Source organism: Colletotrichum acutatum (genome assembly GCF_030867785.1).
Source record: "Colletotrichum acutatum strain CBS 112980 chromosome Unknown BDZ83scaffold_3, whole genome shotgun sequence".
NCBI lineage: Eukaryota > Fungi > Ascomycota > Sordariomycetes > Glomerellales > Glomerellaceae > Colletotrichum > Colletotrichum acutatum.
Window position 1 is genome coordinate 98,408 of NW_026848997.1, and position 27,911 is coordinate 126,318.

Sequence of the window (27,911 nt, forward strand, 5' to 3'; positions counted from 1 at the left end):
AGCGAGGCTTTCGTTGGCCCCATCACCTGAGGAGACATTCCCCGGGAACGAGTCGCATCCAGCTAAGGGTCGCATTTCGACGCGATAGTATCATCAGATCGTTATTAGTTGGAGCGTATATGTGGTTCACGTTGATGTTGAGAGAGCTTCGCAGTAGGGCACTCAAGCGCCACCTATGCCTCTAGTAGCGTTGACGGAAGGCCAGGCCGAGATAGTAAGTAGGGTAAGTAAGTAAGGTAAGGTAGGTCGTGTCGTTGACCGACGAGACGAGAGGGGTCTGATGGCGATAAGGTCATCCAGCAAGGGTGGAGAGGCGATAAGAGGCCCAAGTGGAGCGAGTGACTACTTCTGTACTAGTGCGGGGTGATAATGGAGACTGGGGGCGACGGGAAGCAGCTGGTCAGTCACCAGTCCCTTGCCCACGCCGAACCTGAGGTGAGAGCCGTTTTTTTTTCCCTACCTTACCTACCTAAGGTAGGTACCTAGGTTGGTAAGGTATACCTTAACATTAACGCGCGCCAAGCCTATCATAAGATAGGTACATGTTGGCACGTCGAGAAAACGATATAGAATTCAGCACTATGTAGCATAATTGGGGGTAAATTTTTTCTTTGTTTGAGATTGTGAATCAAGTTGATTCCTCTTACGCTTGTCTCGATTATAGCTTGAAAATAATATATTGGACCGGCATGAGGTAGCAAAAATTAGGAAGTACGTGGTGGGGTCCTGGTGTCCTCTTCACGTCTCCGCAAGGTGCAAGGTCGACCGACAGGCTGAATGCGACCCAACACTAACCACGCCGCATCCGCACCACTTTCTGTCGTCACTTCTTTCAGCTCCGACAACAATTTGAACGCACACTTGGTTATCCGCACTGCACTATTGCTTGATCATACCATTAGCTGTCGACCGCAAAACAAGCCATCCATCCCAAGCAACCCGGATACAGAATTTTCAGGCAGCTTTAGGTCACTTGCCGTGCGAGCCCCTATCGGAGCACACGTCTTGGGCTGGCGCGCATCGCAGCTCTCTGTTTTCTCCTTTCCCAGTCAGCCTCATCAACGACTGCCTCTACGATCTCAAGCCGAGCCTCAGAATCTTGTCTGTTGCTCCCGCTGACACGGCGAACTTCTTTCGCATTACCCACAATCTCAACATCGTTGCCAGCTCCATTCAGCAGACATGGACGGCAAGAGACACCCAAGCTCGTTCCAGCAGCTGGAGAAGCTAGGCGAGGGTACCTATGCTACTGTATGCCCTTTTAGTTCCGCACTTCATACGAATAGAGACTGACTGTTCATTTGTAGGTGTTCAAAGGTCGCAATCGGCAGACAGGGGAGCTTGTCGCTCTCAAAGAAATCCACTTGGACTCGGAAGAAGGCACTCCCTCGACAGCGATAAGAGAGATCTCGCTCATGAAGGAGTTGAAGCACGAGAACATTGTCGCCCTCCACGATGTTATCCACACCGAGAATAAGCTGATGTTGGTGTTCGAATACATGGATGGTGATCTTAAGAAATACATGGACACCCATGGCGATAGAGGCGCCCTCAAGCCTCACCAGATCAAGTCGTTCATGTATCAACTGCTGAGAGGCATCGACTTCTGTCACCAAAACAGAGTTTTACATCGAGACTTGAAGCCCCAGAATCTCTTGATTAACGGCAAGGGACAACTGAAGCTTGGCGATTTCGGCCTTGCTCGTGCCTTCGGCATTCCCGTCAACACGTTCTCGAACGAGGTGGTCACACTGTGGTATCGCGCACCAGATGTCCTATTGGGTAGCAGAACGTACAATACCAGCATTGACATCTGGTCTGCGGGATGTATCATGGCGGAGATGTACACGGGCAGACCGCTGTTCCCCGGCACAACAAACGAGGACCAGATTATTCGTATTTTCCGCATCATGGGAACCCCGACCGAACGAACCTGGACTGGCATTACGCAATTCCCCGAGTACAAGCCCACTTTCCAGATGTACGCCACTCAAGACCTTCGTCAGATTCTGCCTCAGATCGACCCTACGGGCATCGATTTGCTCCAACGAATGCTTCAGCTACGCCCCGAACTTCGCATCAGTGCTCACGAAGCCCTCAAGCATCCTTGGTTCAACGATATCGTCATGCAACAGCATCAGCAGCAAGCTTTGCAAGCCCAAGCTAGAGCCTACCCAGGACAAGGGTCTTACGAAAATTACTGATTCTCGAGCTTCGAACCGTGGCTAGGCGCCCGCATGCATTTGTGATTTTTGCTTTGACGGAATGGGGGTCTGCTATGCATTATTGGCATCGGCAGCGATGAGTGGCAACTTCATGGTGGAGTGTACGGCATTGTTGGCAGGCTTTGCCAAAGGGGCATTGCGGGCGTTACTGAGGACTGCGCTTCTTTTGGCGTTGTGTGCGGATTCGAGGGTCATTATGACAGTCGCGAGTATAGCTCGCAACCAAGTAGTACACAATGCATTCCAAGAGTTCCGCTTATTGTATATTTACAAAGTGTAGAAGATTGTATACATGGCGTGCCCTCTATGACCCGCCATCCAAGTCGAAGTGCCGTTATTCTTTGTTAACCAGGCTGTCATCTACAGGACTCTTGAATTGCTTGTCCTTGGGTTCGCGCTCCCAGGTCTCAGCAAGAGCGTATGCCGGGTTGTCTCGAGGATATCCCGCGCTTATCCTCAACTCTTGCACCATATCTCTGACAGTCTTGGCGACTTCTATGCGCAGCTGAATCGCTTCAGGATGGTTCTTCAGGGACTCTGGTACTTCGCCGACGCTCAACGGTTTGCCTCGGGCCTCTTCTTCTTTCTGCACGATGCGTTTCCACTTTAGACGCTGCTCTCTGAAAGCCTCGCCCACTTCGAGAGCCTCGCCGTAAAAGACGCGGATCTTGGCACCGATGCGTGGGAGAAATCGCAGCCATTTTCTATCCTCCGGCATGATGTCCGAGAATCCGTCGATGAACATGGGGACGAGCTGGGGGGCCGGGTCGGATTCGAGGATCAACCGGGACACGCCCCACTTGAAATATCGGAGGGTCCGTTCGGGATTCTGATGCGTACAGCCTTCTGGGAACACGTGAACCCACGCGCCATGCTTGCTTCTGTAGTAAGTGGGCGCGGAAAACACTTCGCTGTTTCCAGCTTCAAAGGCGGCTTTGAAAGGGAACAGTGCCCCGGGGCCGGACACTAAGCGGATCGCCTGTGTCATGGTGGGCTGGAATAAGCCGCCATAGGGGGAGTGCAGCAAGCGATATGTCGGCAAGACCTGGCCAAGGGTGAAGAACGTTTTGAAAGCGCTGCGGTTTTGTCAGGGGAGGCCCTTCAACGTCCAATTGAAATATGGAGAGTCTTTACCGGTTCTTGAAGCAGATGTCATGAGCACCCAGACCCCATCTCGCACTCAGGGGGTACATATTGTACTTGAGCGGCAGTACACCCCATATTAAGGGGTCATCTAAACTGTTGGTTCAAGGCTCGTCAGCTCGACACGAGAGACAGGTCTTTACTAAATAAGAAAAAACCAAAAAAAAAACTCACACGCTGATGTGGTTTGAGACTGCAATCCATAGTTGTCAGTTATAAGCTCATCATCTTTGAGAGAATACAACAAGGATAAAGTACCAGTGATGAGACCACGTTCAGGAGTCTCGGCTCGACGCTTGTCCAGAACTTCTAAAAACCGAGCTTGGTTCTCGGTCTGGACGTCATGAAAGGTGTATAAGAAGGCTCGAGAGATGGCACCAGTAAGGCCCATTATAGCCGAAGACGCCATCCGCCATGGTAGGCTTGGCTCACTTGGCCTCTCCTCCAAAGCGGTCATGTTTCTTTTCTATAAGTGTGGCGCGCCGGAAGACAGTCTTCGACCTCGCCGGCCCGAACTGGTGAAATGAGCGAAAGGGATGAAAGTGGCCGGGTGACAGTAGGTGACACGGTGATTGGAGCGAATCAACCGCGTCATAAATCCACCTCTTCGGGCCAATGACAAACACGTGATTAGGAAAGGTAATTGATAAAAACTTCACACGCTGTGTATGAACAGTAAGAAGCAGATTGTATATGCCATTGGCACTCCGAGTTTGGCTGTCGATTGGAATCCAAGATGAGAATCGAGAAAAAAAGCTGTCTTTGCCTTACATTAGAGTGGGTCGCTATAGAACAATCATCTCGCTAAGAGGGTAGACGCGCTCGATACGTGCATATGTATCCGTACCGCAGATACAGCTCAGGGCGCCTGGACCATGTTCCCTGTCACTTTGGGGTGTCTTTCTGCTTTGCCTGGACAGTGATATCCTGACCTGCCTCGACTTCACTCGTCTATCTCGTTACCTTGCTTTGATACGAAGCACCTGCTTGACTTCTTCACAACCCACCACCTCATCCTTCAAGCCAACCAAATCGAGAACCCAAAGTCATCGAATAACAGAGCGTTCATACGACGCTTCTTGTTTTGCGCAACTTTTGTAGCTTTGTCTGTCTCGCCAAGTTCCTTGTCACAATCAACACCATGGCACACAGTAAGCCTCAACCTTCAAGTTCATCCATCATGTGTATTTGTTCATGGTTCTGACCACCTATAGGCAAAAGAAACACGTCGCGTAGCGTCTTCACCTCTTATGAGCGTGATATGGCCAAGGCTGCGTGGGCATCCACCTCAGCCCGTTTGTCGCGGGATTCCTTTCTCCCCTTTGGCTCTTGCTACCTCTGCCTTGAGATGGCTAGGGATCCAGTCTCATGTAGTCACGGCGACATTTTCTGCCGAGAGTGCGCCGTGGCCAATCTGCTCGCGCAAAAGAAGGAGATCAAGCGCGAAGAAAAAGTTCGGGAGAAGAATGAACAGGCGACCTTGGAGGCGCAAGCACAACAGGATGCTGAAGCCCAAGAACGTGCTGTCAAGGACTTTGAAAGTATTCAAGCAGGGCTGAAACCGTCGGCTGCGGCAACTGCATCTTCATCATCCAGTCTATCGGCCAAGGTCGAGGGAGCCGACCCCGACACCACCAAAGACATTCAGGTCACCAAGAGAAAGTTTGTGCTGGACCAGGACGAGTTGGACAGAATTGCCAAGGAGGATCGCACGAAGGCCAAAAAGTTGATTAAAGACGAGAAAGTATGCTACCATCTACCCTAGACCCCGATTATGCAGCTGTGCCTTGCTGACTCTATCTAGGCATCCAAGGAGAGTATACCGTTCTTCTGGACACCAGGGCAAACACCAGATGCCAACGCAACTCGTATGGCCGAGGGTTTGGCAGCCGCCCCCAAAAAAATTAAGCTTGCGCCCATCTGCCCGGCTTCGGCAGACGACTCTCGGCACTCCTTCTCACTCAAGAGTCTGACTTCGCTCGAATTCAAAGAAGAGCTCGACAGCAAAACCAACTCCAGCCGGCGCATTTGCCCGTCCTGTGTCAAGACACTCGGCAATGCCTCGCGACCTCTCATGTCCGAAAAGTGCGGCCACGTCATTTGCCGCAACTGCGCTGTGAAGTTCATGACACCGCAAGAAAATGCATGCTATGTGTGCGATGCTAGGCTTCCTACGGTCCGCCCAGACAGCAAGCAGAAGGAACCTAAGCAGGAGTTTGCTGGGCTGATAGAACTCAGGTCCGAGGGCACCGGGTTCTCCGCTCGGGGAGCAAGCAAAGTTGAGAGGAGTGGCGTCGCTTTCCAATGCTAATACGGCCATGCTCATGACCTGCATACCATGGTCCATGTGAATTGGAGATGGCACTGTCCACACGCTGCTCATTGGCATGACTGTTTTGTATACTCCAGAAGGCTCTCAGAGACAGTCACGCAGCACTAAACGCTCATAGCCTCGGACCGACGAGAAAATGAACAGAACTTTCATCGAAGTCTGAGGAAAATTCGTCTCAGGTGCTGCAACTTTATATCGCGCGACTGTCTCCGTGACAGGGACACCAATAGAAGACCAAGGCGAATGACGAAGGTGTGAATGACGCCTTTCGATACCATCGTCAGGCCATGACTGAAAAAGCTCTTGAGCACTTCGCCCTGGAGCCCGGCGTATAACGCCCTCATTCCGTCAGTTCTGGCAATAGACAAGACGATGGCGAGCACGCTATTATCAAGCGCCTCCTTAGTCTTGGCCAGCGCACCTGGGCTAGAAGGCTCCTTGCTGAGGTCCTCAACACGAGGCCTTTCTTGGGAATCGGTGCTCCTCCGCGGCGAAGCAGTACCGCGCATCTGTAGTCTGGCCTTGGCGGTCTGTATGGGGTAACTGATGATGGTTGCAATAGACTTGCTTGCAGCAGCGAGGAGGAATGTAGTGTGCGTGTTATGCGAGGCTTCGTCCGAGTCCGGGAGTAGGGTCTTTCCTAGCTTTTCGTTGAGGAAGAATGTGATGCTAGGGTTGATGGTCAACAGCAACGACGCGGAATAGCCGGCCCAGAGACCAGCCACACCGTTTTCCGCGCGAATCGACGAGAGTATCTCCCATACCGACGCGTCCCCGCCATCCTCGTTGCCTTCAATCATTGCCGATGTCTGTTTCCTCGCGACCACGTTCGCAATTGGCGTCGTGCAGGCCCTCGCACAGGCGCCCGCCAACGCGCCCACGGCTAATTCGTCCAGAACCGACAGCCGTTTCCCGCGCGAGCGCCGGCGGGTGCCTCGAAAGTACTCGTAAAAGAGGAAGAAGAGGAACGAGTCCGCGATGGACTTGAAGACGTCCTGGGCGAGACCCGTATAGAGCGCCGATATGCCGCCTTCTTGCGCCGTGATGGCTCTCATGGCCTGCACCACACCCTTGTACTGGTCCTTTTCGGAGATCGCATCTTCGCTTCGCAGCTGCCGTTGGACTTTGAGGCGTGTGGTCACGAGGTCGAGGGGATACACTGCGGCTGTCGAGAGGGCAGTTCCAAGGGCGCCTGCGAGGGCGTGGCCCAAGGCATCGAGGACGCCTGCGGGCGCCATGGTCTTGGGGAAGTAGTATACGACTTGAAAGGACGAATCAACGGTATTCAACTATGACAATAAGAGGTTTCGTAGAAGTAACTAGAAAAGTGACGAAGTAAGAGTGACCGTAGGTCGGCGCAGCTCAGTAGATCCTTGTTCTTTTCTTCGGTGTGTGTGTGTAGCTAATTTGCAATGCGAAATGCGTATAATGTAAGTGGCGAAGGACCGAGACCAGCGAGCATGAAGATCGAAGACGACGGCATTTCCTTTCGTCAATGGGACAGATGTGTAGTACCGAGGTCAGCTCGGCGCCGATAGTGATTGCGGTCACGGCGAAAATCCGGGGTAAACTAGCCTGGCTACAACGACGTCATCATCGCGTGAAAGTGTTGTAGCGGCGCTATTCCGCAGACGGCGCAGACGGGGGTAGCTCTAGATGCGTAAAATAGCAGACCCACCGGCCGTCCCATATGTACAATCCCAGCTCCATAGCTTAATTATAATTTCATGTGCCTCACAATCGACGGTTCGCAATCTGGGATTTGGATGGCACTTCTACGCCATGGGACGCGGAGGGGTTAACTTGATTATTGTTACCCATGCTTTCATGACCTGGAAGTAGCAGATTTAGTTTTTTTGACTTGCCATCCTTTGCGTCTTACGTCCGAAACGCATCCTTCATATGTATACACATTCGCTGCTACCATGCCACAAGTAGCAGCGAGAGATCCCTAGTGCAGAACCCAACAAACGCCGCTGCTGAAAGAGAACCCAATGAGCAATTCGAGTACACGGAAAGGGGAAAGATAGAAGCGACTTCCCCTCCGCTGCGATCACTTGGTATACCGCCCAAAATCATAACGCCGTCCGTCCTTGTCGTTAAAATTGCAGGAGACCGTTCCATCACACGAAGAAAATTTGACGGTGCCCCCGTCTGGCAAAAATGTCTAAAGATCATGACAGGCGAGCCTCTTTCCTGCAGCCTCGCCTTCAACATACTATCCTCTGCTTGTTACAGACGGCCGTCGTTGAGGATGGCTTTGCATGCTGAAGCTGGAAGACCTGCGGGCGCCTCCAAAGTTCACGTCGTCAAGCTCGCCAGGTGCGTCCTCCGTGTCGTTAAGTCCTGGATGACCTTGGGGTAGTCTCTGCGCCCCAAACCCGTTGACTTTGAAAATGTTCGTTCTTCCACCATTCGTCGCCATTTGTAGCTGCTCGTGAAGTCGAGCTAGCTGGTACTGCCTTTTGATGGGTATGAGGACTGGTTGCGGCACCACAGGTTGCGGGTTCCAATGCGCCAGCGCACTCATGACAGCGGCCGTTTCTTCGTCCGAGTCGACCGGCCCGGCGTTAGCTTCATCTTCGTCCTCTAGTGGAGCATTGGCGTCGAGAGCAGCCTCTATAACCATGTGTTGTCAGTGAAATTCTCCCTAAAATCTATTCAAGGAGCCACGTACTCTGCTGTTTGGCCTGGTTCTTCTTCTGGTACGCCGCAAGAAGCATGTCGTAAGGAAGAGATCTACCCGCAACGGCACGTTTTGCGCCCATGCTATGGCTTTTGCACGTAAGAGATCTTGCGCAAGGCTGACCGTTGGGTAGCAGAACACCACACTGTCGTTCGACGTCCACGGGACCTGTCCATAGTTAGAAATCAGGGGGGAGATCCCAACGACACAACCGTCCATACCTTTCGGCTTCGGGGCCTTTGGTTTTGGTTCTTCCTTCTTCTTCTTCTGCTTAGGCCCCTTCTCCGCGTCTCCATCTGCCTTGCGCTTCTTTCCCTTGCCGGTATCACCGTCGGTTTTCTTTCCCCCGGTCTTCTTTGCAGTTTTGTTGCCGGTAGCCTTTTTGCCGTCGCCGCCGTCTTCATCACCGTCACTGTCATCGTCGCCTTTGCCATCAGGATCCTCGTCTGCCTTTCTGGCTTCCTCTTCACGTGCAGCTTCCTTGGCCCGCTCGCGGGCCTCTCTCGCCTCTTTTTTCCGCTGAGCCTTCTCCTTCTTGAGCTTGAGACACGCGGCGATGTGGGTCTTGGCGGCTGTTTTAAGGATGCTCTTCTTGCAGTGCTTGCATTGTTGCAGGTCAGGGGTATCCTCCAGTGGCCGGCCAGTAGCAAAGGCTTCACGCGCAATGTCGTCGAGGGGGTTAACGACGGGTCCAGGAGAAGCGACAGATATCGATGCAGAGTCGTCTTTCTTTGGTTTCTTGTCTTCTGGTGCTCGCATCGGTCAGCCTCCCAGCCTAGTATCCGTTACGCGATTCAGTCGACTCACCTTCAACAATGCTTCCTTCTCTCCAATTTCCAGGCTTATTGTACTTGGGGGCAGGTTTCTTGAGCTTGATAGGGCCGTCGGGCTTGTTCTTGTGGTCCTTCTTCGATGCGACCTTGATCGTCTGCTCGTCGTCTATATGCGCGATTGGTGGTTAGTGTACGGTCATAGCTACGCCAGAGTACGAGGATGCGGGCACATTACTCTTTTTGGAGTCGGAAACGGCGGCCATCTTGTCTGTAGGCTATTGCGCCTAGTGAGGCGGTTTGATGCGGTGATGGCGGCTGAGTGCGATGCGATCGCGATGGAGGGGTCTCTATGGGTGGTGATGTGCGTGGCGATGGGCCACTTTGGCGACGGAAACGCAAGTTATCAATGTCCGGCGATGAAACTCTGCCGCGAGCGTCACGTCATGGCACAAGACCTCAGAGAGATTTCGAGCGTCTCATCGGATAGTAGGCAATGTGATGGTTGATGAAATAATTGCGATGCGCCGCGCCCTGGCCCTATCGTAGCCGTCGAATGTCGTCGTCTGGTCGCCTTTGGTTGGGTAAGGTAGGAAGACGGGGGCTGTCCCAGTGGAGGTCACGCGTGGGAGCCTCGGGTCTCCACATGCAAGAGCTCATAGGCCATCTCCCCGGCATACCGTGCTAACAAGCTGCACTTAACGTAATGCGCACTGCTGACATATCAGAACCTTGGAACAGGGTTCCTCATTTTCAGATGCACAAATTCTTTTAAGGTCCTCTTCTTCTACTATTTTAAAGCATATACCGTGGAGGATAATGAAACAAACTAATATCGTGAAGGATGCCATTGGCACAATGAATTGGAGGTATCATCAAACGCCGAGGGCCGATAGCATTGAAAATCATTAGCTATGCCGTTAAACTACCTCATCAGGAACCGTTGCAACCCATCCTAACACTTGGTCTGCCGCTCACGACGTTGCTTCTGAATTTACGTCACAACAGAACTTCCTTAATTGGCCATGCCTTTTTTCATCTCGGGAGGAACGAAGCCCTACTTCAAAACCGATGGTATCAACCAGCCATACCTGGCCGCTGCCCCGGACCCTTGCTAAATCGTTAACATGAAAAAAACCATCCTGATTTCCCTAACCCCGTTGCGCCGTTTCCCTTTTCCGTCCCATGATCCCGTCTACCAGTCATCTGCCAGTATCCCAGCTGCGCCAGTTCTCAGCACCGTGTCTTCATGCGCTCGCATGGCTTCCATCATCGATCGTGCGTGCAACATCCCCATGTCACCCCAGATTGTTTGGATGATTCCCAACGCCCATTCCCAGTAGTCTTTGGGCACCCCAGGAGCGCAGCCTGCCACTTTGAGGTGGAATAGCAATGCCGGCAGTCCTGCTGATCCAGCTCCTCCTCCGCCGGGACTTTCCACTGTTATCTGAGCCGGTCCGTCTAGAGCCGGGTGTCGCCAATGTGTCGGCGCACTAATGAGTATATCCCTCGCCAAATGTCGAATCACGTTCAGAAACTCGTCCCGCGCTGCCGCTGATACCAGCGATAGACTGGACACGGGATTCTTATTCGTCAGATCCAGCAAATTCTGGTTGACCAGGATCCGGCACCATCGGTAATAATTCCAGATGCGAGCGGTCCAGACGTCGTGGTATTTGTGGTATTCGTACTGGAATACTGCTTTAGGAGGGAGATGGGTGGCGTGAACGATGCGGTAAATCCAGTCTCCCTCCAGTCCATTCTCCCACGAGACCAAGTCTTTATCAAGATCTAGAAGCTGCTGAATAACGCTGGCCGTTTTGGGTCTTCCGTCGCTTATGACATGGTTGTGAATAATTGACGAGGTTTCGACGAATCGAGCAATCAGAACGGCTAGGTCGGTCGATGGTCTATCGATGGGCAGCTGGAGTTGCGAACCGTAAGAAACCCAGTCGTAAAAGTCCGGTGGCATGGGCATGCCGGCAACGTGTAGAGGTATGAACTTCAGAAAGAGTCAGTTTCACGGAACAAATCAAATCAGGAGGAGCGGTCTCTACCATCGAGTAGCACAGCTGCAACAAGGCTCTGAAGCCTGCAAAAGGAGCACTGGGCATAGGGCACCAGCTTCTCATCAGCGCAGCCCCGCCCATGACATGGGCATGGACGGTGCTTGTGGAATGATGCGTTCCTTTTACAACCTGTAAGAGGGAAGAACCAGGTCAGCCAATGTGAACCATAGCAACAGTCAAAGGCGCGTAGCCCTAGTTGCAGAAGAGGGCTAAGGGGCGAACCTCAAACATGGCGAGGGCCACCACGGCCCTCATCGTCACATCTATGCTCGGTGTATGTGGAGGCCGGATCAGCTTCCCAGTATGTCGTAGTGCTGAACCATACTTCTCTCGCGCCGTCGACATCATTTTGGCGTTGCCAGTCAGGTTGTGCAGGCCAGCAAGGCCTACAGCGCACATGACGTCCTGTACTGCTGGATGCCATATCCAACCCTCCGTATTCAAGTCTTGGCCGTTTTTGGGTTCATCCGGATGCCCTATCAAGTACCTGTTGACGTAGAACTGCACACCCTGTTCCTCGAGGGTAGGACCTATCTGGAGTGTCGGAGGGCTGGACTCGCGGTTGTGTTCTTTCTTGACAGCCGGGAGCGCTGGTGGTGATGAAGAGCCTGCAGAACGGTACGTTGACGAAGGCGAGGCGGAAAAGGATGCCGAGCTTGATGCTGGCGAAGGTACGTTCGCAGCTCCTGATCGTGACGTAGACCTCGTGTTGTTCGGCGAGCCCTTCCGACTGTAAGAGGGCGAGGAAGCAGGCGGTGACGGAGCTGTCGAGGCCGATGCGCGCTCTGCACCATTCTCAGCACCATCGGTAACTCCCCATTGGGCGTGTGCTTTTTTGATAACCTTGGTGCTCTCATCGCGGAACATGAGCGACAGTTGGTCTCGATACCCAGGGCACTTCTTGCCCACGCGGATGCATTGTGAACATTCGGGTTTCACTTTATCGCACTACAAGTTGATGAGTAGAGTATCCAAGTAAGAGCCTTCCTCAGAACAGCCGCGGCGAGGGTTAAGGGGATCAATGCTACACACCTTAATGCGACGGGTTCGGCAGTTTTGACAGCCCTGAGAGGCTTTGCCGCAGTAGACCATTCTCGAGGTGGATTCTTGGACAACCTAGGCCTGGTGAGATCGCGGGGTCAAAGAATAATTTGTTTTGTTGTTGGCTTGAGTTGTTCGTTTAAAAGAGATGCAAGCAGGAGATTTGGGGGCCGGAGCACTTGGTCCATCACGAGTCGTTCGAAACACTGCGTGATGCCATACGAATCCCGCTTCCTCAACCCCGCGGGCAGAGAATCAGGACGGGCGAGAGGTTGTAGGAGCTCGACAAGTACGGCCAGTGAATCGATATCTTCCGGATATGCCCGGCGATTGAGAACCAAAAGGCTGCGAACTGGAGGCGTTAGACGAGGCAAGAGGAAAGGATGGATAGATGGGACTGCGACAAGTCTTCTAGGAAAGAAGGACGGCTGGTGCGTCTGGTCGCAATGGACCGGGGGGGTTGCTAAGTGGAGGTTTTTGGAGCTGTCCCAACCTTGTACTAAGTTCGCGCGAAGCACGAGCAGTAGAAGATGAAGGGGAGAACAGACAAGAGGGACAGCACTATCCGTAAGGTAGGTACTACTAAGCCTTTTGAGCCCTACCTACGTATGCGGGATGAAAGGCGTTCGTTGAGTTCAGTGAGAGAGGGGAACGCAGGCGACGCAGGCTTGGAAGCTCCCGTCGCGGATCCAAATGACACTAGGGCCGGAGTGGGACAAAGCAGCTGAATCGTCAATGCTTATGAAGCCCGTAAGGCAGGGCGGATGGAAGGCTTGAGTCTGAGTTCTAGGCTTTTTAGAGTGTCTTGTTTTCCGGCTCTGTGACTAGCCCTTCCAGGCTGTGATTGACCAGGCTGAGAGAGGGTAAGTGGGTTGAATTGATGGCCATAAACAGGAGGGGAATTGAGGCAAGGTACGAGAAGGGAAATGCGAGTGGACAAATGAGAAGAAGGCGAAGGTAGGATGAGAAGTAAGGTGTCAGTGAGGAAGGGAAGTATTGTAAATGTTCATACACTGGAGACGCGTATCCGTACTGGAACTGTACGGTACCTCACGCTAGGCAAAGCAAAGCAACGTAGACCCAAGTATCCGTACCTTTGGGATACCTAGCACAGGGCGATTTATGCTACTCCAGCAGCAGGCCCAACGCTGGGGGGACTTGGGGGAGGGGCACCGGACCGCAGCCGTCAGAGCTTTGCATGAGCACGTTCGCTGCGCCTGCACGAGGCAAAGGCTGTGCGGCAAGACAACATGAAGCAGGGTGCCTGACCAAAGTTAATTGATAATCAAATAATGGATGTACGAATAGGTACCTGTCTGCTCGTCGATCAGCGGCCGGTGGGAGAGGCTGAGTGAGGAAGGGGGATCGAGACTGGACTCCTACGCAGTAGAGTGATGTTGGAGACTCGAGGACCGAACCTTAGCTGCTTCGCTGCTCCGCACCCTTCGCACTTTCAGACGCAGCGTGGCAGCATGGCAGCATGGCAGTACTTCGTAGTGTGTCCGTATGTACCGAGTAGGTAGCTCGGACTTGGTAGAAAGCTCCGGGAGAGTGCAGCGGGATCTGTCATCGAATCCCGACCCAGGCTTTGCCCTTGTCATTAGATCCCAAGGACCCAAAACCATCGTCAGTGAGCATTGTAATCGGTACTTTGGTAGGACCCCATGTTGCTTGGCTTAGTTAACTAGCCCTCTATAATGCCTTACAAGGACAGATCGCTTGAGCCACCGACCTGCTTTGCAATGTATCCATGAGGCACGTACGTAAGGAAGGTAGTAAGTAATATGCAATAACACTAAAAAGGTATTTCCATGATGGACTGAAACTTTCCGAAAGGTCGGTCACAGGCGGCCTGCAGTAAGCTGTCGGGCGCTCCTTTTTCTCACCATCGTCTTATTGTACGTAGAGTAGGTATGGACATTCATCATCTTTTGCTTCTGAGTCATGGGCTAACGTTGTGAGCAACAGAGCACTGCCCTTCACGTCGACTCCTATCGTTGTCCGTTTTGACGTTGATGACGTGGGGCTCGGGCCATCGACATGAATATCTGACGCAGGTGCCCGTAGCCCAAAGTATGCCTATGTCACGTTAGATCAAGCTTGGAGGGACCTAGACCTCGTACCGACTTCCACCGGAAGAGTAGGTATGTTCTTTTGTGCGCATTATCTCCCGCCTAGTATCCGTACTGCAGACTCGATCAACATACGGACGATCTAGTCTACAGTGTGCGACGAACAGCCATGCAGTCCAGAGACCTGCAAGTGATGAGCCCAACACTTGGAATCAGCACCACCAAGCTTCTGGAGGCGTACACAAGGCATGCTCTTGCTACTAGTGAAGGCGAAGGCGTCAAAAGCACATAAGCACGCTCCATGCGTCTTCTTCTATCTGACTCTTTCCAAGAAGGCCAAGATATGTAACACTCACCCACTCTAGGCAGGTGAAAACGAAGACGCCGCTCGACATACACTACTGCGTACAGCACAAGGTTCCGTGCCCCCTCGCTGGATCACTATGTAAAACGTGCGTGGGGTGCCAGCGGCAAGTTCCTAGCGTGGCCCCTCTGGTGCCCCAATCAAGACGACGCAGATCTTGCTGCATTACAAATGAAACCGTGACAGACGGCAGCCATTACCTTGCGTGCTTAGCTGTATTCGAATAGCGCTTGTGCAGGGAACGTTTCCCCGGTTAAGCCGCGTCTCGGGGGCCGTAACTCTGTGCCTTACTTGGTGCCATGCGGCAATAGTCCCCTTCACCAATAAGTGAGGTGCTGTACCAGAACATTTGGATCAAGTAGGTGATTGGTAGGTAAATCGGCAGAGTCCTGCTTATAGAACAAGTGACCAAGCTGACGATGGCTGCTATTCAACACCGGCACACTCAAATAGCTGTATGTGACTACTCCATACCTATCTTCACCTCAGAGACTAAGCATACCTCAACCAGGTACGAGGAACGGCTACCTACGGTGTGTGCCACAACGAGGCAGGTTATCCCCGAGAACTGCTGCCCGTGCTGCCCGGGCAGTTCTCCGTTTCCCGTCAGAAAGTGGGCGATCAAGATGAACGGCCCAATCTCGATCAATCATAAGGGTCCCTCTCATGAACCCCGGCTCGTCCATCGGCATCCCTCCGCCTCCCCTACGGCGCGAGATAGCCCGCCGAGAAGTTCGAACCCGCTGTCCGCGCATCGGGGATGTGCTGCACCAGCATGCTGTCACGGCCGAAGGTTGGGTGTGCTGCGTGCAACATGCAGGCCCGTACAGTAGGCTTGCAACATAAACCAATTACCCATCTCTACGGATATCCCGTAATACCCTGTGTGCCTGTGTAACATGTGTCTGCATGTCCACAATCCCAAGTTCATTGCCGGTCACTACAGTGTACAACCACAATTCCTTTAGGCACATTCTCTCTTTTTTGTCAGTCTCAACGGAATGGAGATTTGCTTGTTGGCTCCATATTTCAAGACCCAAAGTGGTGACGATGTACTGAACAGAACCTCGATACGTTGCTGTCTTTGGGATTTCGTCGGGTATAGCTTAGGGCCTCAGGCTGGCCGAGTGGTAGCCTCCTTGCCGTCCTTGCCTCAATGTGAAGACACCGCTTGTTGACAAGCACATTCTAGGTTGAAGGCCACTTGCAAGGCCGATCTGGTGGTACCCGGCTGGTGGTTACAGATCACCGCTACTGGCGAACTTTTGACAGGGTTAGTTTGGAATCATCAACAGCCGTTATTCCAGACTCGGTACTGTCTAGGATGCTCATCTGCAGCCGTAGAGATGTATCGTGTGGCAAACGCGTGAAATTATTATTAATAATGAAGCTCAAAGGCGGAGACCCGAGACCTCGACATGGCTCAGCTCCGAGTTGGGTAAAGTGTAGGACCGTTCCAGACTTTGGCATGCAGTGCAGAGAGACATTGGAGCCAAAAGGAACAATACATACTTACTCCGCAAGCTCCGTAAACATCACTGTTACAACCTAGTCATGTGGCACAAGCATGCTTTGCCTGCCGCGAGTCGCCCCTCCCCCCCTTTGCCCATCCACATCGCCGGATTCTTATTATGTTCCTACTTGAATTGTGGCAGACTAGCAGGCCACAACAGTGCAATACAATGTGATCAGGCTAGTTGCTTCGACCGGAGAGTTTAGGGGTACGATAGCCGTCAACTGGGTCCAGGATGGGTCTTCTCACGGTTGATAAGCTGGGTTTGGGGCGATGTTCGGGGCGATATTAGATGGACGAGTGGTCGGAACGGCACCACTCAGTCATTCAGTCCAAAATGATTGAGGTGGGACGGAGGAATACAATTTCACTCCACTTTCCTGGAGACGTTCACTTTTCTCTGCGTGCCGTCGTTTGTTTATTGAGCTGTCTGGTACTCCGTATCATAATGGATGGGCCCTAAGACACTTTTCGGAGGCTGCTCCGCCTACCCGTCCAAACTTCCAAAGTCTCCCCCAGAGTGTACATCAACTTCAATTTCACTCAAGATGCTTCGCCTCAAAAGCTCAGAGAGCACTTCTCTTGCCACGCTTACAGCTCAGTAAGTTAGAGTATGAAAATCAGACAGCATCTCTCAAGGCATTCTATCCATCTTGCCGAAAGATTCTCCGGGCCAAGAGAACAACCCCTCCAAACGGGTGCATCACTCACCCAAAAGGGCCAGTGTCCCACCTTCCCCTGCAGCATGGGCCCCGGTCTCTCTCTGAAGCAGTTGTGCGGAACTTCGGTGTAACCCGCGATCCAGAGCAGACAATCTCCCCGACTCGGCTCCGGTGAGAAGCAGACGTGGCGCTGCATCTGCGTATACTGCAGTATTATTGTCCTATGAAAAACGGGTAAGATATTCGAGGGTAGGGATGAAGTCGAAATGATCGACATTGAGTTAACCGTACATTCCCCAGCAGAGCGGTCTTTTGGTAGCTTGTATCCGGACGAAGCATAGCGAGCGGTGTTACCCGACATCTGATGGACAAGAATAGTGCTTGCCCTCCATTCATGTGCTCTTTCCGGGTATGTCCTGTTTGGGCGACAGTTCGCAAGCTGATGTCCTTGAGTTCTAACTCACTGCATCTAGTCGCGACCAGATCCTGTAGATTTCGTCTCTAATCAGCTCATGACCGAGGCTCCTCTGTGAGTTTTGTCAGCTGCAGTTTCAGGACCAGCTGTCAAAATGGGAAAGCGAAAGCTTACTGGATGGAAGGTTTTCCCATAATACGTCGGGACATACCACATGGAATTCCGAATCATGACATCCTCTGCGGCAAATTCTAGCGATGGATAGTCGCGTTTAGCTCTCGCCATGTAGCACAGAGCCAGCAGGCCCCAGTCTCCTGATCTCTCGGCCGGGCCCAGGCATGTCTCCGGGTCCGCGAGCGGTGACAACGGAGACAAGGTTTTGCTCCTCGGACCACTCTCGGTGCTCGCCGTTGTACGATTTGGGGCCGGCGTCGGATCCGTTACATTTGGGTTGTTGTCTTTACCTCCGACGAGGAAGAACCAAGTCTCTGTCCTGTTGTACGCTGGTTCCATGACGCCTGGTTCGCAGAAACGATGCCCTTCGAACTTGGCATCGTAGTCAACGAACAGAACCTTTGGGGTCGTAAACCTCGAGTTGACGGCTTCGATGGAACTTCTCAGTTTCTCATTGACTGCCACGACCATGTCATTCATCCTCTGGCGTACGTCCCTCTTGAGTTTTGGTCCCTGCCACCAGACACCGAGGGTACAATTGTCGCACTCATCAGTCTCCACGCTGAAGAACCGAGCATAGCCGGTCACGGTAACGATGAACCACGGCCGCTTCTCCCACTGCACTGTGTCCAGTATCTCCATGATGACCATCTCCAGGCGCTGCGCGAAATCCGAACTCTCGATCTGATCGGTTACGTACTGCAGTGCTGTCTCGCAACTGCCAGAGTTGAAGCTGTAAAAGCGGAATATGCAGGCATTCATCACGGAGAAAAAGCCAAGGTCGTTGCCTCCGATAGAGAGTACCGCGAAGTCAGCATTGATCGACTTGTTGAATTTGTCAACCTGGCTGTGATCGCCGCCCGATAGAACGTTGCTGGTGGTCGACCCGGTACAAGACAAGAACTGAAATGTTGCTGTTCCTGGGGCTTGGCTTTCAGTCAGGTCGGTGAAGATCAAGACTGGATATGCGTGGGATCCCAGCCTGCATTCGTTCTCGACACCATCAACGCCGGTGCCGATGCCGGCACTATACGAGTCACCGAACGCAACAAACCCAGGCGGATGTTGGGACTGTCGGCGGTCGCTCCAGAGCGAGTGTTTGAAGTAATCAGGCGAGCGCGCTATCAAGAGTCTCATTAGACCGTCTGGGAAGCTACGGTATTTGTAAGGAATTTGGGAGACATGCCTTTGTCGGAAGACAGCAGTACGTGTTGGTCTCTAGGATATTCTTCAAGAGATACAACTTGTGGCACTGCGGAGACCAGCCTAGCTCCCGCCAGCCAGCATAGTCCAAGAATGGTAGGTGTTGTGGGAAGCATATTGAAGTTCGTGACAAGACAGAAAGGTAGCTGATACTAGATCATCGCACGCCAAGGCGGACTTTGATGTGTGAATATGAATCCATTCATTCGAGGTATTGCACGAGTTGTAGAAAGCTATGAGAGGCACAAACAGGGACTTGTAATCTAGGAGTTGTGGACAACGGTACATATCTTCTAGAGGGAGCAGCAACGGATGACATGCCAGGCGGCGCAGCGTCAGCGTGACTGGTGATACGCTTACCTCAGCCATTTTAGCTTGTTGAGAGAAAGGGCGTTGGACCAGTCACTTGAACGAATGGCTGCACGAGGGACAATTCCGGCCGATGGCAGGTTCTCCCATTTCAGACAAACAGAGGTCGTGCTTGTCCCACACCTACTCAGTGATAGAGATATCGCAGGTGACACACGTGCTGTCTTATTTCACTCCCCTTTTCACTTCTTCTTTCCCCGGTGTCATGATTACGGAAGCGGCTCCGAAGCTGGGTCTTCGGCGGAGTGGACGGGAATCGCGGCCCCTTCGGCACATATTAGTCCGTCACATTTGTTGAGGCCGGTTATAACGGAATCCTCTCTACGGACTACGATGCTGGTGTAGCTTCACAAAGGAGCCTTCAACATGAGGTCCTGCGCTTCATTTTGGGACGCCATGGTGTGCGAACAAGGGCCATTGGTCATTCTTCGGTCCATTTCTTCATCTCGACTTCTAGCTTATTGGCGTCCCGACTTGGCTTGCATGTGAAAAGAGGAGCTACGGCCTTCTAGTGTCCTGGCGAGACAACTTTACCGTCCCATATTGCAAGCCGTGACATGCGAATTTTCAGGAACATCTTGCCAGCCAAGGCCAAGCTTTGAGAGTCCGGGGCAGTTTGCGGGATGGCGTGTCAGGGGCTTCAATTTGGTGGGTGAGGTGGATTATTATGTATGCTACCAATGCGTCCTATAAAAGCTTACCTTCCCCTCGTCAACCAATTATCTCATTATGCTGTGAGATAATTGTCGATTATCGTAGAAGTTTCCAATAAGGTAGACACTGTAATGGTTCACTGCTGACAAGATTGCGCCAGATATTCAAAGGTCGAGACCTCTGAAGTGGTACCTTGGGAGCGGGTATTCGTGGGCACCTGCCGAGATCAAAATAGCCCGGGGCAGTGACGTAATCGCACCTTTTGCTGCTTCCCGCCCAGCCTGGTTTCCCGTGACTGCACTTCCAACCGCGCTCAACGTCATAGCTTCCTCTGCATCCCAGGCTCGTCAACCCCGCCAGCTGCTGATCGCCAGATCCCGCCCGCTACCTTCCCCGTTAAACTAAGGTAGATGCAGGCAACACAATGTTGACTTGGCAATTTGGTGGGCAAGATGACGACCTTCGCAAATCAACTCGTTAGTTCCATGCCCGCTCGTTGGCTGGTCTTCCCTACATGTGCCACATCGGGAGCCACCGCAGCTCGTTCGTTTGCGCCAGGTTTGACGTGATCTCGTCTAGTCTCTCCGTGCTGGGCTACTACCAGCCAATCCAACGTCGCAGATGAGCTCATTTGCATCTGTTCTAACCGGTCGTACCTTGCCTTGCTTTGACAATGTCCAAGCCACCTTTTCTTCCTCGTTTCTTACGTGCGGCAGAGATACCTCCCACACAAGAACCAAGGTGTGGCTGCTAGGATGTACATGCCTGGATAACAATGGCATTAGCCTGGTCAGACCCCTCATTTGTATTCTCTCGCGTCACTTTGAGCAATCCATTGGCTGCGAGGCATGCGTGTGCCGCTAGCGAGTCCAGCAGGATGGTATAGTTGGACAATTCAAGGCCAAGATATATCTGTTTCTGTCTCGAGCCGTCGTACCCGTTAGTTACGTTACCACGTTGACTCTTGCCCTCCGGGAGGGCAGAGCAGTACTTGCTTACCCCGTACCTAGCCATCCCGTTTGTTGCGTGCCCACCCCAGCCGTCCAGGTATGCCATTGTGATGTGTTTGCTATCGGAGGCAGGCGGGGAGAAGCGAGGCCCAAAAGACGTCAGACCTGCAGGCTACCTACTTGCTATTCAAGGCCTCCCACGTATACCTTATAAGACACCGCTTTGCCCAGCCTCACCCCGCCTTCTTGGAGTACTCACTTACATCTAAAAAACGAACAAGCAATCGTCCATATTGCCCAGACCACTCAGGACTACATCTACAAGCAGTTGTGCAAATTGCAAAACACAAAGACTTTCACATCAACACACAGCACCCACAGATCAATATGGAGACCATTAACAACATCGCGGGCGCGGCGAGCAAGGCCATTTGGGGAACGAACGAAGCCAACCAAGAGCCTGTATCTGGCGTCAAGGGCAACACTAACCAGGGTGAACCGTATGACGCTGGCAATATCGGTATGCTATTATCATGGAGTTTCGGCTCTTAAGCCCGCTCATATAAATGCAATTCTGACTTCCACATAGAAGACCCCTCGAACAAGGAGAAGAAGGCTAACGTGGCTGATGCTCATACCACTGAGCCGGCGACTGGATCAACAGCAACCACGACTACTGGGCTTTCTACTACCACTGCCCCAACCACAAGCACTGGTACGACTGGTACGACTGGTACGACTGGTATGACTGGCCCTGAGACTGGAAACGAGCACAGCTTGATCGACAGATCGCGTGCTACCGAGGAATCCACGACGCACAAGGCGACAGAGGAGCTGTCCCCGAAGCACAAGGAAGAAATCGGCAAGCCCGAGCTCAAGCACACATCACCCAACGAGGTCCCCTCGGCCGACAGCGCCGCAGGAAAGACTGAGACGCGCGCCCCCAGTGATCCGGCGACCGACCCTGTACCCAAGGGACAAGACGTCAACAACAGCGCGTCCGGTCCGACTAGTGGTGGTGATAAGCTTGACGGCCCGGGCCCGAGGCCCCTGGAGGCCGTCGCCAAGGAGCGCGGCGGTGATGCTGGCAATGTCAAGGGATCCTCGAAGGGTGGCCTCATCGGAGGGGAGGAGGCCAAGTCTGACACCGAAGACAAGAAGGAGGAGGATCCAAATGCCAGCCACGGCGAGGAGGGCACAGGCGAGAAGCTCGTAAAGGCTACCGGACTAGCTGCCGATGGTGGCGATTTTGATGCGACGAAGCCTGGCGCTGGCCGCGAGGCAGATCGTAAGTGTAGACCTCTTGATTAATGGTGGTAACAAGATTGACTAACAGTTTGTCCAGGTCTCCTAGATGAGAAGGATCCCGCCCACGCTGCAGCCAAGGCATCTGCCAAGTCCGGCGCCGACAAGACCAGTGATAAGACGAGCGAATCTCACAGCTCCAGCACCGGCACTGGTACGGAGAAGGAGAAGGAAAGTCTCAAGGACAAGATCAAGGCCAAGCTTCACCGTCACTAGGAGGAGATAGGTGTGCCGACTTCTCTTTCATCATGACCATTTTGTATCAACAACGACTTCTAGCACCAGCGCCGGAACACGACCATGACGGCTGTTTAATGACTTGTAGTACCGCATGATAAAGTTAATAAAATGACCGCAAGACAAACATTATTGTGTGAAAAGTTCCTGCTCCAATTTGATACCAAGACCATGCTCTCTCAATCGATGGCCTGGAGATGGATGGGCATCTCCTAGAAGAACCAGTTGCACATACATTGGCCTGGTCAGCCCTTACATGCTTCTCACGACTCTCATCATACGTGTCTCCTGGCCTCCCACATTCTTGTTCCTTCAGCTTCTTACATATACACCCGATATCAACCAAGCATGGCTCTCACAGCATTCGTGAACGCCAATATTGGTATCACCGAAGAAGGCTTGCTCTAACAAGGCGCATTGTTGGACGGTTCAAGGGCACGTATGATTCTGGCATACCACCAGGGTGACGATGGATCTCGGTGAATGGTTCTCAGGGTCTTTTCTGATTGATATTATAGAAAAAAGTCACGACCCCATAAAGGGGGGGTTGGGGGGTTGATGGCAAACGGGCCGACTGGCTCAAGTTCCACGCCCAATTCCAACATCTGCTTACATCTTATGATGCCAATGAAGTTTTTTCCAGCTCGACACATTTCGTCCTAGAAAACCATATACCAAGATGAATCTCACGTTCACGCTTCACCGGACGCCGTTTGAGCTTTTTTTCTTTCTTCCGTTCTTTTTCCGGCTGGCTTTCATTCTCAAACGTCGGTTTCCTTCATATCGTTCATTGTTCCTGCTGGCTTGTGTACATGTTGACCATGTTCGAGTCAAGTCGTGCTTTTCCAACAGCGCCCTTGCTATGGTATGGACGGGAACCCGTTGACCAAAATGCAGGGCAGTGTACTTATTAAGCCCATGTCGTTATATCGTTCAATCTCAACATGTCAGTTATTCCTTTCTGAACGAGGAACAGCCGACCTAATCCCCCCTCTTCTGCATGGAACAGGTGTCTCCGTTCAGCACTATCCCGTCGAATGTATCATCCAACGGCTAAAGGATCACTATGGCGACCAAAGTCCTCTGCGCTCACATGGTGAGAAAGCTCTGAATCTGAGATTAGGGCCACCTCATCCGTAGTTGGCACCTAACCCAAGCTCTGATATTTCATCACGACCATGGCGGACCGCCTCGAAGGGCTCGGGCTCATAATTTCAATGAACGCCTGGTGCGCCTCGAGTATACCTTCGAAGCGTGTAACGTCCAAACCTGTCGAAGGCCTCTGATCATGCTGGGATTGCCGGCGTGAATGAGGCACGATAGAATTCTCTCTCCATTCCAATAATCGCCGATCATAGGAAGCCAGATTCAGCAAGAACTCTGTTTCAGAATTAGTTAAGGTAAAACAGAGTCTCCGATCGGAGACCTTGGTTGAATACTCAGTGCCACATACCTCACGATCTTTTCATCTTCGCGCTCGCGTGGTTCTACTTGCAAGCTCTTGTCGTACATCTCGTGCACATCTCCGGCAGCTTGCATATTACTTATTATGTAATCTTGCAGCTCTGGGACAGGCTGCAGTGAGTAGCCAACAGCTTGGTACTGTTGGATGTCACGGATCACTTCCGCCGTCTTCGCCCGCTTGGCAAAGTTGATGAGATTCGTCTTCTTTATAATGGACGGGATTCCGTCCTCAATGAATGTCAGGTCGGTAAGGTAGACACCTGCAAGTACAGGAGTATTAGCACCGGCTTTGAGGCTTCTGTTAGAGGTATTACGCACCGAAGAAGGGAATACAAGGCGGGTTTGCCACGTGCAAAGCCTCTCTGTACTCGCCAAAGTTCTTTGTACTGGCCATGAGCTTTCTCATGGTCTCCAAGACACCCTGAGTTCTTTGTGGTACTTGATCCCAAGTTCTCTTCAAGCGAGCAATAGGCGCTGTTCCGAGAGCTGAGATGATTGAGGTCAGTGTAGAAAAGTTGTTGAGACTGCGGCATTTCTGCGGACTGTTAGCTTCAGAGTCATTTCATAGTAGTAGATTTTACTCACGTCTGCAACAGAAACAAAGTGCTTGATTACGATCACACGCTTCTTCACATCCATCTGAGCCAAGATCATCTCCGCCACCCAATTCGTCATTTGGTTGGAGTGCAGAATGAGCGCCTTGACGTTGGGTGCCGGTTCCGGCTCTCCTTCGCCCACCTTCTTTTGCCATGTCTTGTTAAGACACTCTGTAGGCTTGATCTTTCCATAGAGCCTTGACTCAATTATGGTGAGCTGGCGAGCAAATTCCGTCACATCGATATCCAAGAACTTGAGTTTCTTCATATTCTTGGGCATAATGGGTGATGGCGTGTTTTGGTTGAGCGTCTGTACCATCCGACGGGCTCCAGCTTGCTGGCCACTGAGCCGTTGATCCAGGACAGCCATTAGCGGTGCAGAGCCTGGAGTCTCTGTAGACTTGACGGTGTCCCTCGCAAAGGTGTAAACATCTCGAATGAGCTGCTTTGATTCCTCGTTATGCTCTTCCATCCAGAAGTTATCAAACCAACTCTTCAGAATATTGACGACTCGGAAGCGAATGAGTTTCTGTTTCCGGTCTCGCCAGGCCTCGAAGTCTGATTGAGAGAGACCTTCTGGTGGTTGAATGCCAAAGCGATTCACAATCAGTTTGAAAAGATCTTGAGCGGTCGTGAAGGACCTGTATGTAAGCAGGAATGTGTTGTTGAAGTTTGAGTCAAGCTTGTCGTGTCGTGTCAGTTGCTCGACTAGTGCCTCCAAAGTACCACCCTTCACAATGGGCGGCGTCAGCTTGTTGTCCCAGGCAAGATCTGGCTCATGGTCCAGTTTGAGGAACTCAGGCGTATCATCAACAGGAGGCATGTTGCTCTGAGGGTTGGGGTCGTCACCCAAAATTTTCTTAACCTTTGAGTAGTCGCCTCCTCGGAAGTTGCCAGTGCTCTCTCCCTCTGTAAAGGATTGTGAGGTGATCATCGGGGGTCGCGATGCTGCGGGAGTGGTTCGCGATTCCGTGCGCTGATGGGGTCTGTCGTACGGAGCAGTCTCTCCCCGGCGAAGTTGTTCACGCTGCATAACGTCTTCCCGCTGTCTCGAGTCGACTTGTTGCTGCATGTTAATCTGCACCTGTTCAGACAACAGCTGCAAAGAAAAGCCGATGTGCGAGGAATTCGTCTCGAGGGCCTTGGCACATTGTCGGACATAGTCTAGTCGGTTCTCGAGGGCCTCGCCTCGAACCTCAGCCCATTCATCGGCTAGAGGTCCGGCCACGGCCTGGCAACCTAGCAGCAGATCCGACATGTTGTCGTACAGGCTCTGCTTGTTGGCGGCGAAGTCTGCCAACTGGGGCGTTTGGAAACTGTTGCCCAGGGATGAAAGGTCGATAGACTCGATGAGTGCAATCCAGGGCTTGAACGTCTCCAAGACCTTGCCTCCCGCCAAACAAACGTTGTTTCCAATGACTTCGTGCTTGAAAGGTGAAGTGATCTTGTCCGCTACAACCAAATTCTTGTCCAGTTCTCTTATGCTGAAAACAAGCATCCGTTTGAGCTCGTCTAGTCTCTCGAGCTGCTTGCCATCTAGAATTGCCGTGGGCTCGACCACACCCTCTTCATCTTCCAGGAAATTCGCGGTGATGGGATCGCGGGTGCCCAGTCCGTTGTTCTGCCAGCTGCCGCCAGTAGAACTTCCGATGACAAACCCAGGGAAAAGGCGCGGGATCTCCTCTCCTCGTTGTTGACGGGCAATTTCGACATAACTGAAAACGCCGAGTAGCACTCCATCGGCTTCTTGGAGACACTTCTGTACAGATTCGGCATTTGGCCAGTCAGCAGCAGCAATGTGAGATGAGATTACGAGCTTCGAGAATTTCGACATCATGTCTCTGAAGTGAGGATACAGGGCCTTGTTCGTGGAAATAATGGAAGGCTGGCCAGAGTGATTATCGGTCGTGCCAGATCCAGCAGCCAGAAGTAGTCTCAGGTGGTCTGAGATGTCCTCTGCGCGCGCAACATATTCGGAACGGTTGCCACTCGTAATCGCATCGCGGTAACGGTCAACAGCCCGGCGCATGTTGGAAACGAGGCGAGTCCAGGTCAACGGCGGCGCTGAGCCATCATCGAAAAAGGAACGAGGCACGGTGCTGGTTGGCGGCGTATTGTAAGAAGTGCTGGTGAACGAGGTTGCTGATGCAATCATTGGGGTTGCGTTGGGTGCCAGGTTCGGGTTCAGGTACGCACCGTCCTTCTGCCGGGTGACAGGCGCGGTACCGTTCATCGAGTCCATCGAAGTGGAGGGCGAGAGCATTTCACTACGAGACCGACGATTACGAGGCTACCATGCACATACACTGGTCAGCAAAAGCAACCCAAGGCGGTGCAAGCTTTGCGCTATGAGCTCTTACCAAAGATCCACGAGATGCGAGCATCAAAGACTCCCCCTCCAACTCGGATGCGGAGTTTGCTTCCGAGTCTTCGTCCTCATCTTGCGTCAGGCCCCTAGCCATCATCTCTGGTGGTGGCCGTGTCTTCTCAGGGACATTGACGTTTATTCGGTTGCGGGGTCCCGTCTCATTGGTTGATACTGGAGACTCCAAAGGCAATTCCATGCTTCGATCGCCCGTCATCATATTGTAGTAAAATAGGCGCCCGTCTGGGGTTGCTTGCGGGATCCAGAAGTCGGCCCGTGATTTGTCGCCGAGGTCCGTACCCTCGAGAGGGAGGCCGCTGGCATCGTCCAGTTCCGACTCGTCATCTTCTTCCAGCTGCTCATCGTAGACCTCCTGATTGTCCTCGTCGTCGTCAACATGATCAAGGTCGCCGTTTTGGTCATGCTCGGGGATTTCGTCGGGACTCGTAACAATTTGGCAGTAGTTACTCGGAAACCAACCACGCACACCATTGATAACGCCGTCCCACCATCCGCTTTCCAGCTGTGTTATAACCTGAATAACGTCTCCCTCGTGGAAACTGAGACTCGTACGGTCGTCGGCCTCGTAATCGTACAAGGCGCGGACGTACATGGTACCGGGCGGGGCAGTGCCAGCAATACCGTTCATTATGGACGAGGAGGAAGGAATAGCCTGTGAATAGGGTGAGAAAGCTTGGCCGACGCTGGAAGAGTCCAACGCCGGTTGGGAAGGGTAGTAGTTGGTAGCGTCGTGATTGAGGTTTTCGCGCGAAGGCTTTTTGCGGGAATTGTAGTTGTTGTTCTGACCCTGGAATAGTGCCGGCACTGCGGTCTGTGTCATCAGCATGATGAGGCGGTCGCGCTGATAACCCAAGGAGGGGAAAATGGTCAAGTCATGATCCGCGCACGTCTACTCTGTTGTTGCTTGGACCTTTTCGGCGGCGGGGGTCGGCGAAGAGATGGGTTGAAATCGTCAATCGTAAGGAGTCGTGAAGAAGAAAGCAGAAGAAGGCGTAGTCAGATGGAGGGAAGCGACGAGTTGTTGAGTTGCAGAAACCCACAATCTAGGAGTCGCAGGTTTGGAGCCGGGGGGTAAAGTTGCGGGGGCGACGTTCGTCTCGTCTGGCAACAGGCGCAGCCGTGTGTCGACGAGGTCGGTGGATTTTTTTTTTTTGGCGCAGGCGCAGGCGCAGGCGCAGGCGCAGGCGCTGACTGACAGTGAACAGTTGGCTGCTGGGTCGGTTGTCGCGTTGAAGAATTGGAAAATTCGAGGCAGCGATCGCGACTCGCAGAGCTCACTGG

General features: G+C 52.5%; 9 protein-coding genes across 9 annotated transcripts; 3 read left to right on the forward strand and 6 right to left on the reverse strand.

The window, feature by feature from the left end:
• Window positions 1–1,182: 1,182 nt before the first annotated feature.
• On the forward strand, window positions 1,183–2,204 carry BDZ83DRAFT_646158 (PHO system negative regulator; the record flags this gene model as incomplete). Its single annotated transcript, XM_060509927.1, has 2 exons — window positions 1,183–1,251; window positions 1,308–2,204. 2 exons carry the CDS (start codon window positions 1,183–1,185, stop codon window positions 2,202–2,204), a joined length of 966 nt encoding a protein of 321 aa, XP_060371233.1.
• A 355-nt stretch (window positions 2,205–2,559) lies between these two features.
• BDZ83DRAFT_565206 (acyltransferase) lies at window positions 2,560–3,825 on the reverse strand (the record flags this gene model as incomplete). Its single annotated transcript, XM_060503725.1, has 4 exons — window positions 2,560–3,301; window positions 3,360–3,464; window positions 3,543–3,561; window positions 3,627–3,825. The coding sequence occupies 4 exons, from the start codon at window positions 3,823–3,825 to the stop codon at window positions 2,560–2,562; spliced, it is 1,065 nt and encodes a 354-aa protein (XP_060371234.1).
• Window positions 3,826–4,509: 684 nt separating this feature from the next.
• Window positions 4,510–5,679, forward strand: BDZ83DRAFT_746595 (RING finger domain-containing protein; the record flags this gene model as incomplete). Its single annotated transcript, XM_060513296.1, has 3 exons — window positions 4,510–4,519; window positions 4,583–5,112; window positions 5,173–5,679. The coding sequence occupies 3 exons, from the start codon at window positions 4,510–4,512 to the stop codon at window positions 5,677–5,679; spliced, it is 1,047 nt and encodes a 348-aa protein (XP_060371235.1).
• On the reverse strand, window positions 5,492–7,250 carry BDZ83DRAFT_241486 (mitochondrial carrier domain-containing protein). Its single transcript, XM_060501872.1, has one exon. It carries the CDS (start codon window positions 6,936–6,938, stop codon window positions 5,850–5,852), a length of 1,089 nt encoding a protein of 362 aa, XP_060371236.1. The 5' UTR covers window positions 6,939–7,250; the 3' UTR covers window positions 5,492–5,849.
• A 668-nt stretch (window positions 7,251–7,918) lies between these two features.
• On the reverse strand, window positions 7,919–9,422 carry BDZ83DRAFT_646161 (SCA7, zinc-binding domain-containing protein; the record flags this gene model as incomplete). Its single annotated transcript, XM_060509928.1, has 5 exons — window positions 7,919–8,319; window positions 8,378–8,554; window positions 8,608–9,132; window positions 9,194–9,325; window positions 9,395–9,422. The coding sequence occupies 5 exons, from the start codon at window positions 9,420–9,422 to the stop codon at window positions 7,919–7,921; spliced, it is 1,263 nt and encodes a 420-aa protein (XP_060371237.1).
• Window positions 9,423–10,351: 929 nt separating this feature from the next.
• BDZ83DRAFT_564991 (uncharacterized protein) lies at window positions 10,352–11,624 on the reverse strand (the record flags this gene model as incomplete). Its single annotated transcript, XM_060503699.1, has 3 exons — window positions 10,352–11,158; window positions 11,214–11,354; window positions 11,448–11,624. The coding sequence occupies 3 exons, from the start codon at window positions 11,622–11,624 to the stop codon at window positions 10,352–10,354; spliced, it is 1,125 nt and encodes a 374-aa protein (XP_060371238.1).
• A 5,708-nt stretch (window positions 11,625–17,332) lies between these two features.
• On the reverse strand, window positions 17,333–18,603 carry BDZ83DRAFT_565264 (SGNH hydrolase-type esterase domain-containing protein; the record flags this gene model as incomplete). The annotated part of the gene is made up of 2 exons (XM_060503733.1): window positions 17,333–17,404; window positions 17,467–18,603. 2 exons carry the CDS (start codon window positions 18,601–18,603, stop codon window positions 17,333–17,335), a joined length of 1,209 nt encoding a protein of 402 aa, XP_060371239.1.
• A 2,247-nt stretch (window positions 18,604–20,850) lies between these two features.
• On the forward strand, window positions 20,851–22,324 carry BDZ83DRAFT_598332 (uncharacterized protein). Its single transcript, XM_060506942.1, has 3 exons — window positions 20,851–21,162; window positions 21,232–21,930; window positions 21,988–22,324. The coding sequence occupies exons 1-3, from the start codon at window positions 21,030–21,032 to the stop codon at window positions 22,161–22,163; spliced, it is 1,008 nt and encodes a 335-aa protein (XP_060371240.1). The 5' UTR covers window positions 20,851–21,029; the 3' UTR covers window positions 22,164–22,324.
• Window positions 22,325–23,579: 1,255 nt separating this feature from the next.
• On the reverse strand, window positions 23,580–27,456 carry BDZ83DRAFT_565017 (RasGEF domain-containing protein; the record flags this gene model as incomplete). The annotated part of the gene is made up of 4 exons (XM_060503701.1): window positions 23,580–23,908; window positions 23,967–24,183; window positions 24,234–26,534; window positions 26,605–27,456. 4 exons carry the CDS (start codon window positions 27,454–27,456, stop codon window positions 23,580–23,582), a joined length of 3,699 nt encoding a protein of 1,232 aa, XP_060371241.1.
• Between the last annotated feature and the right edge of the window lie 455 nt (window positions 27,457–27,911).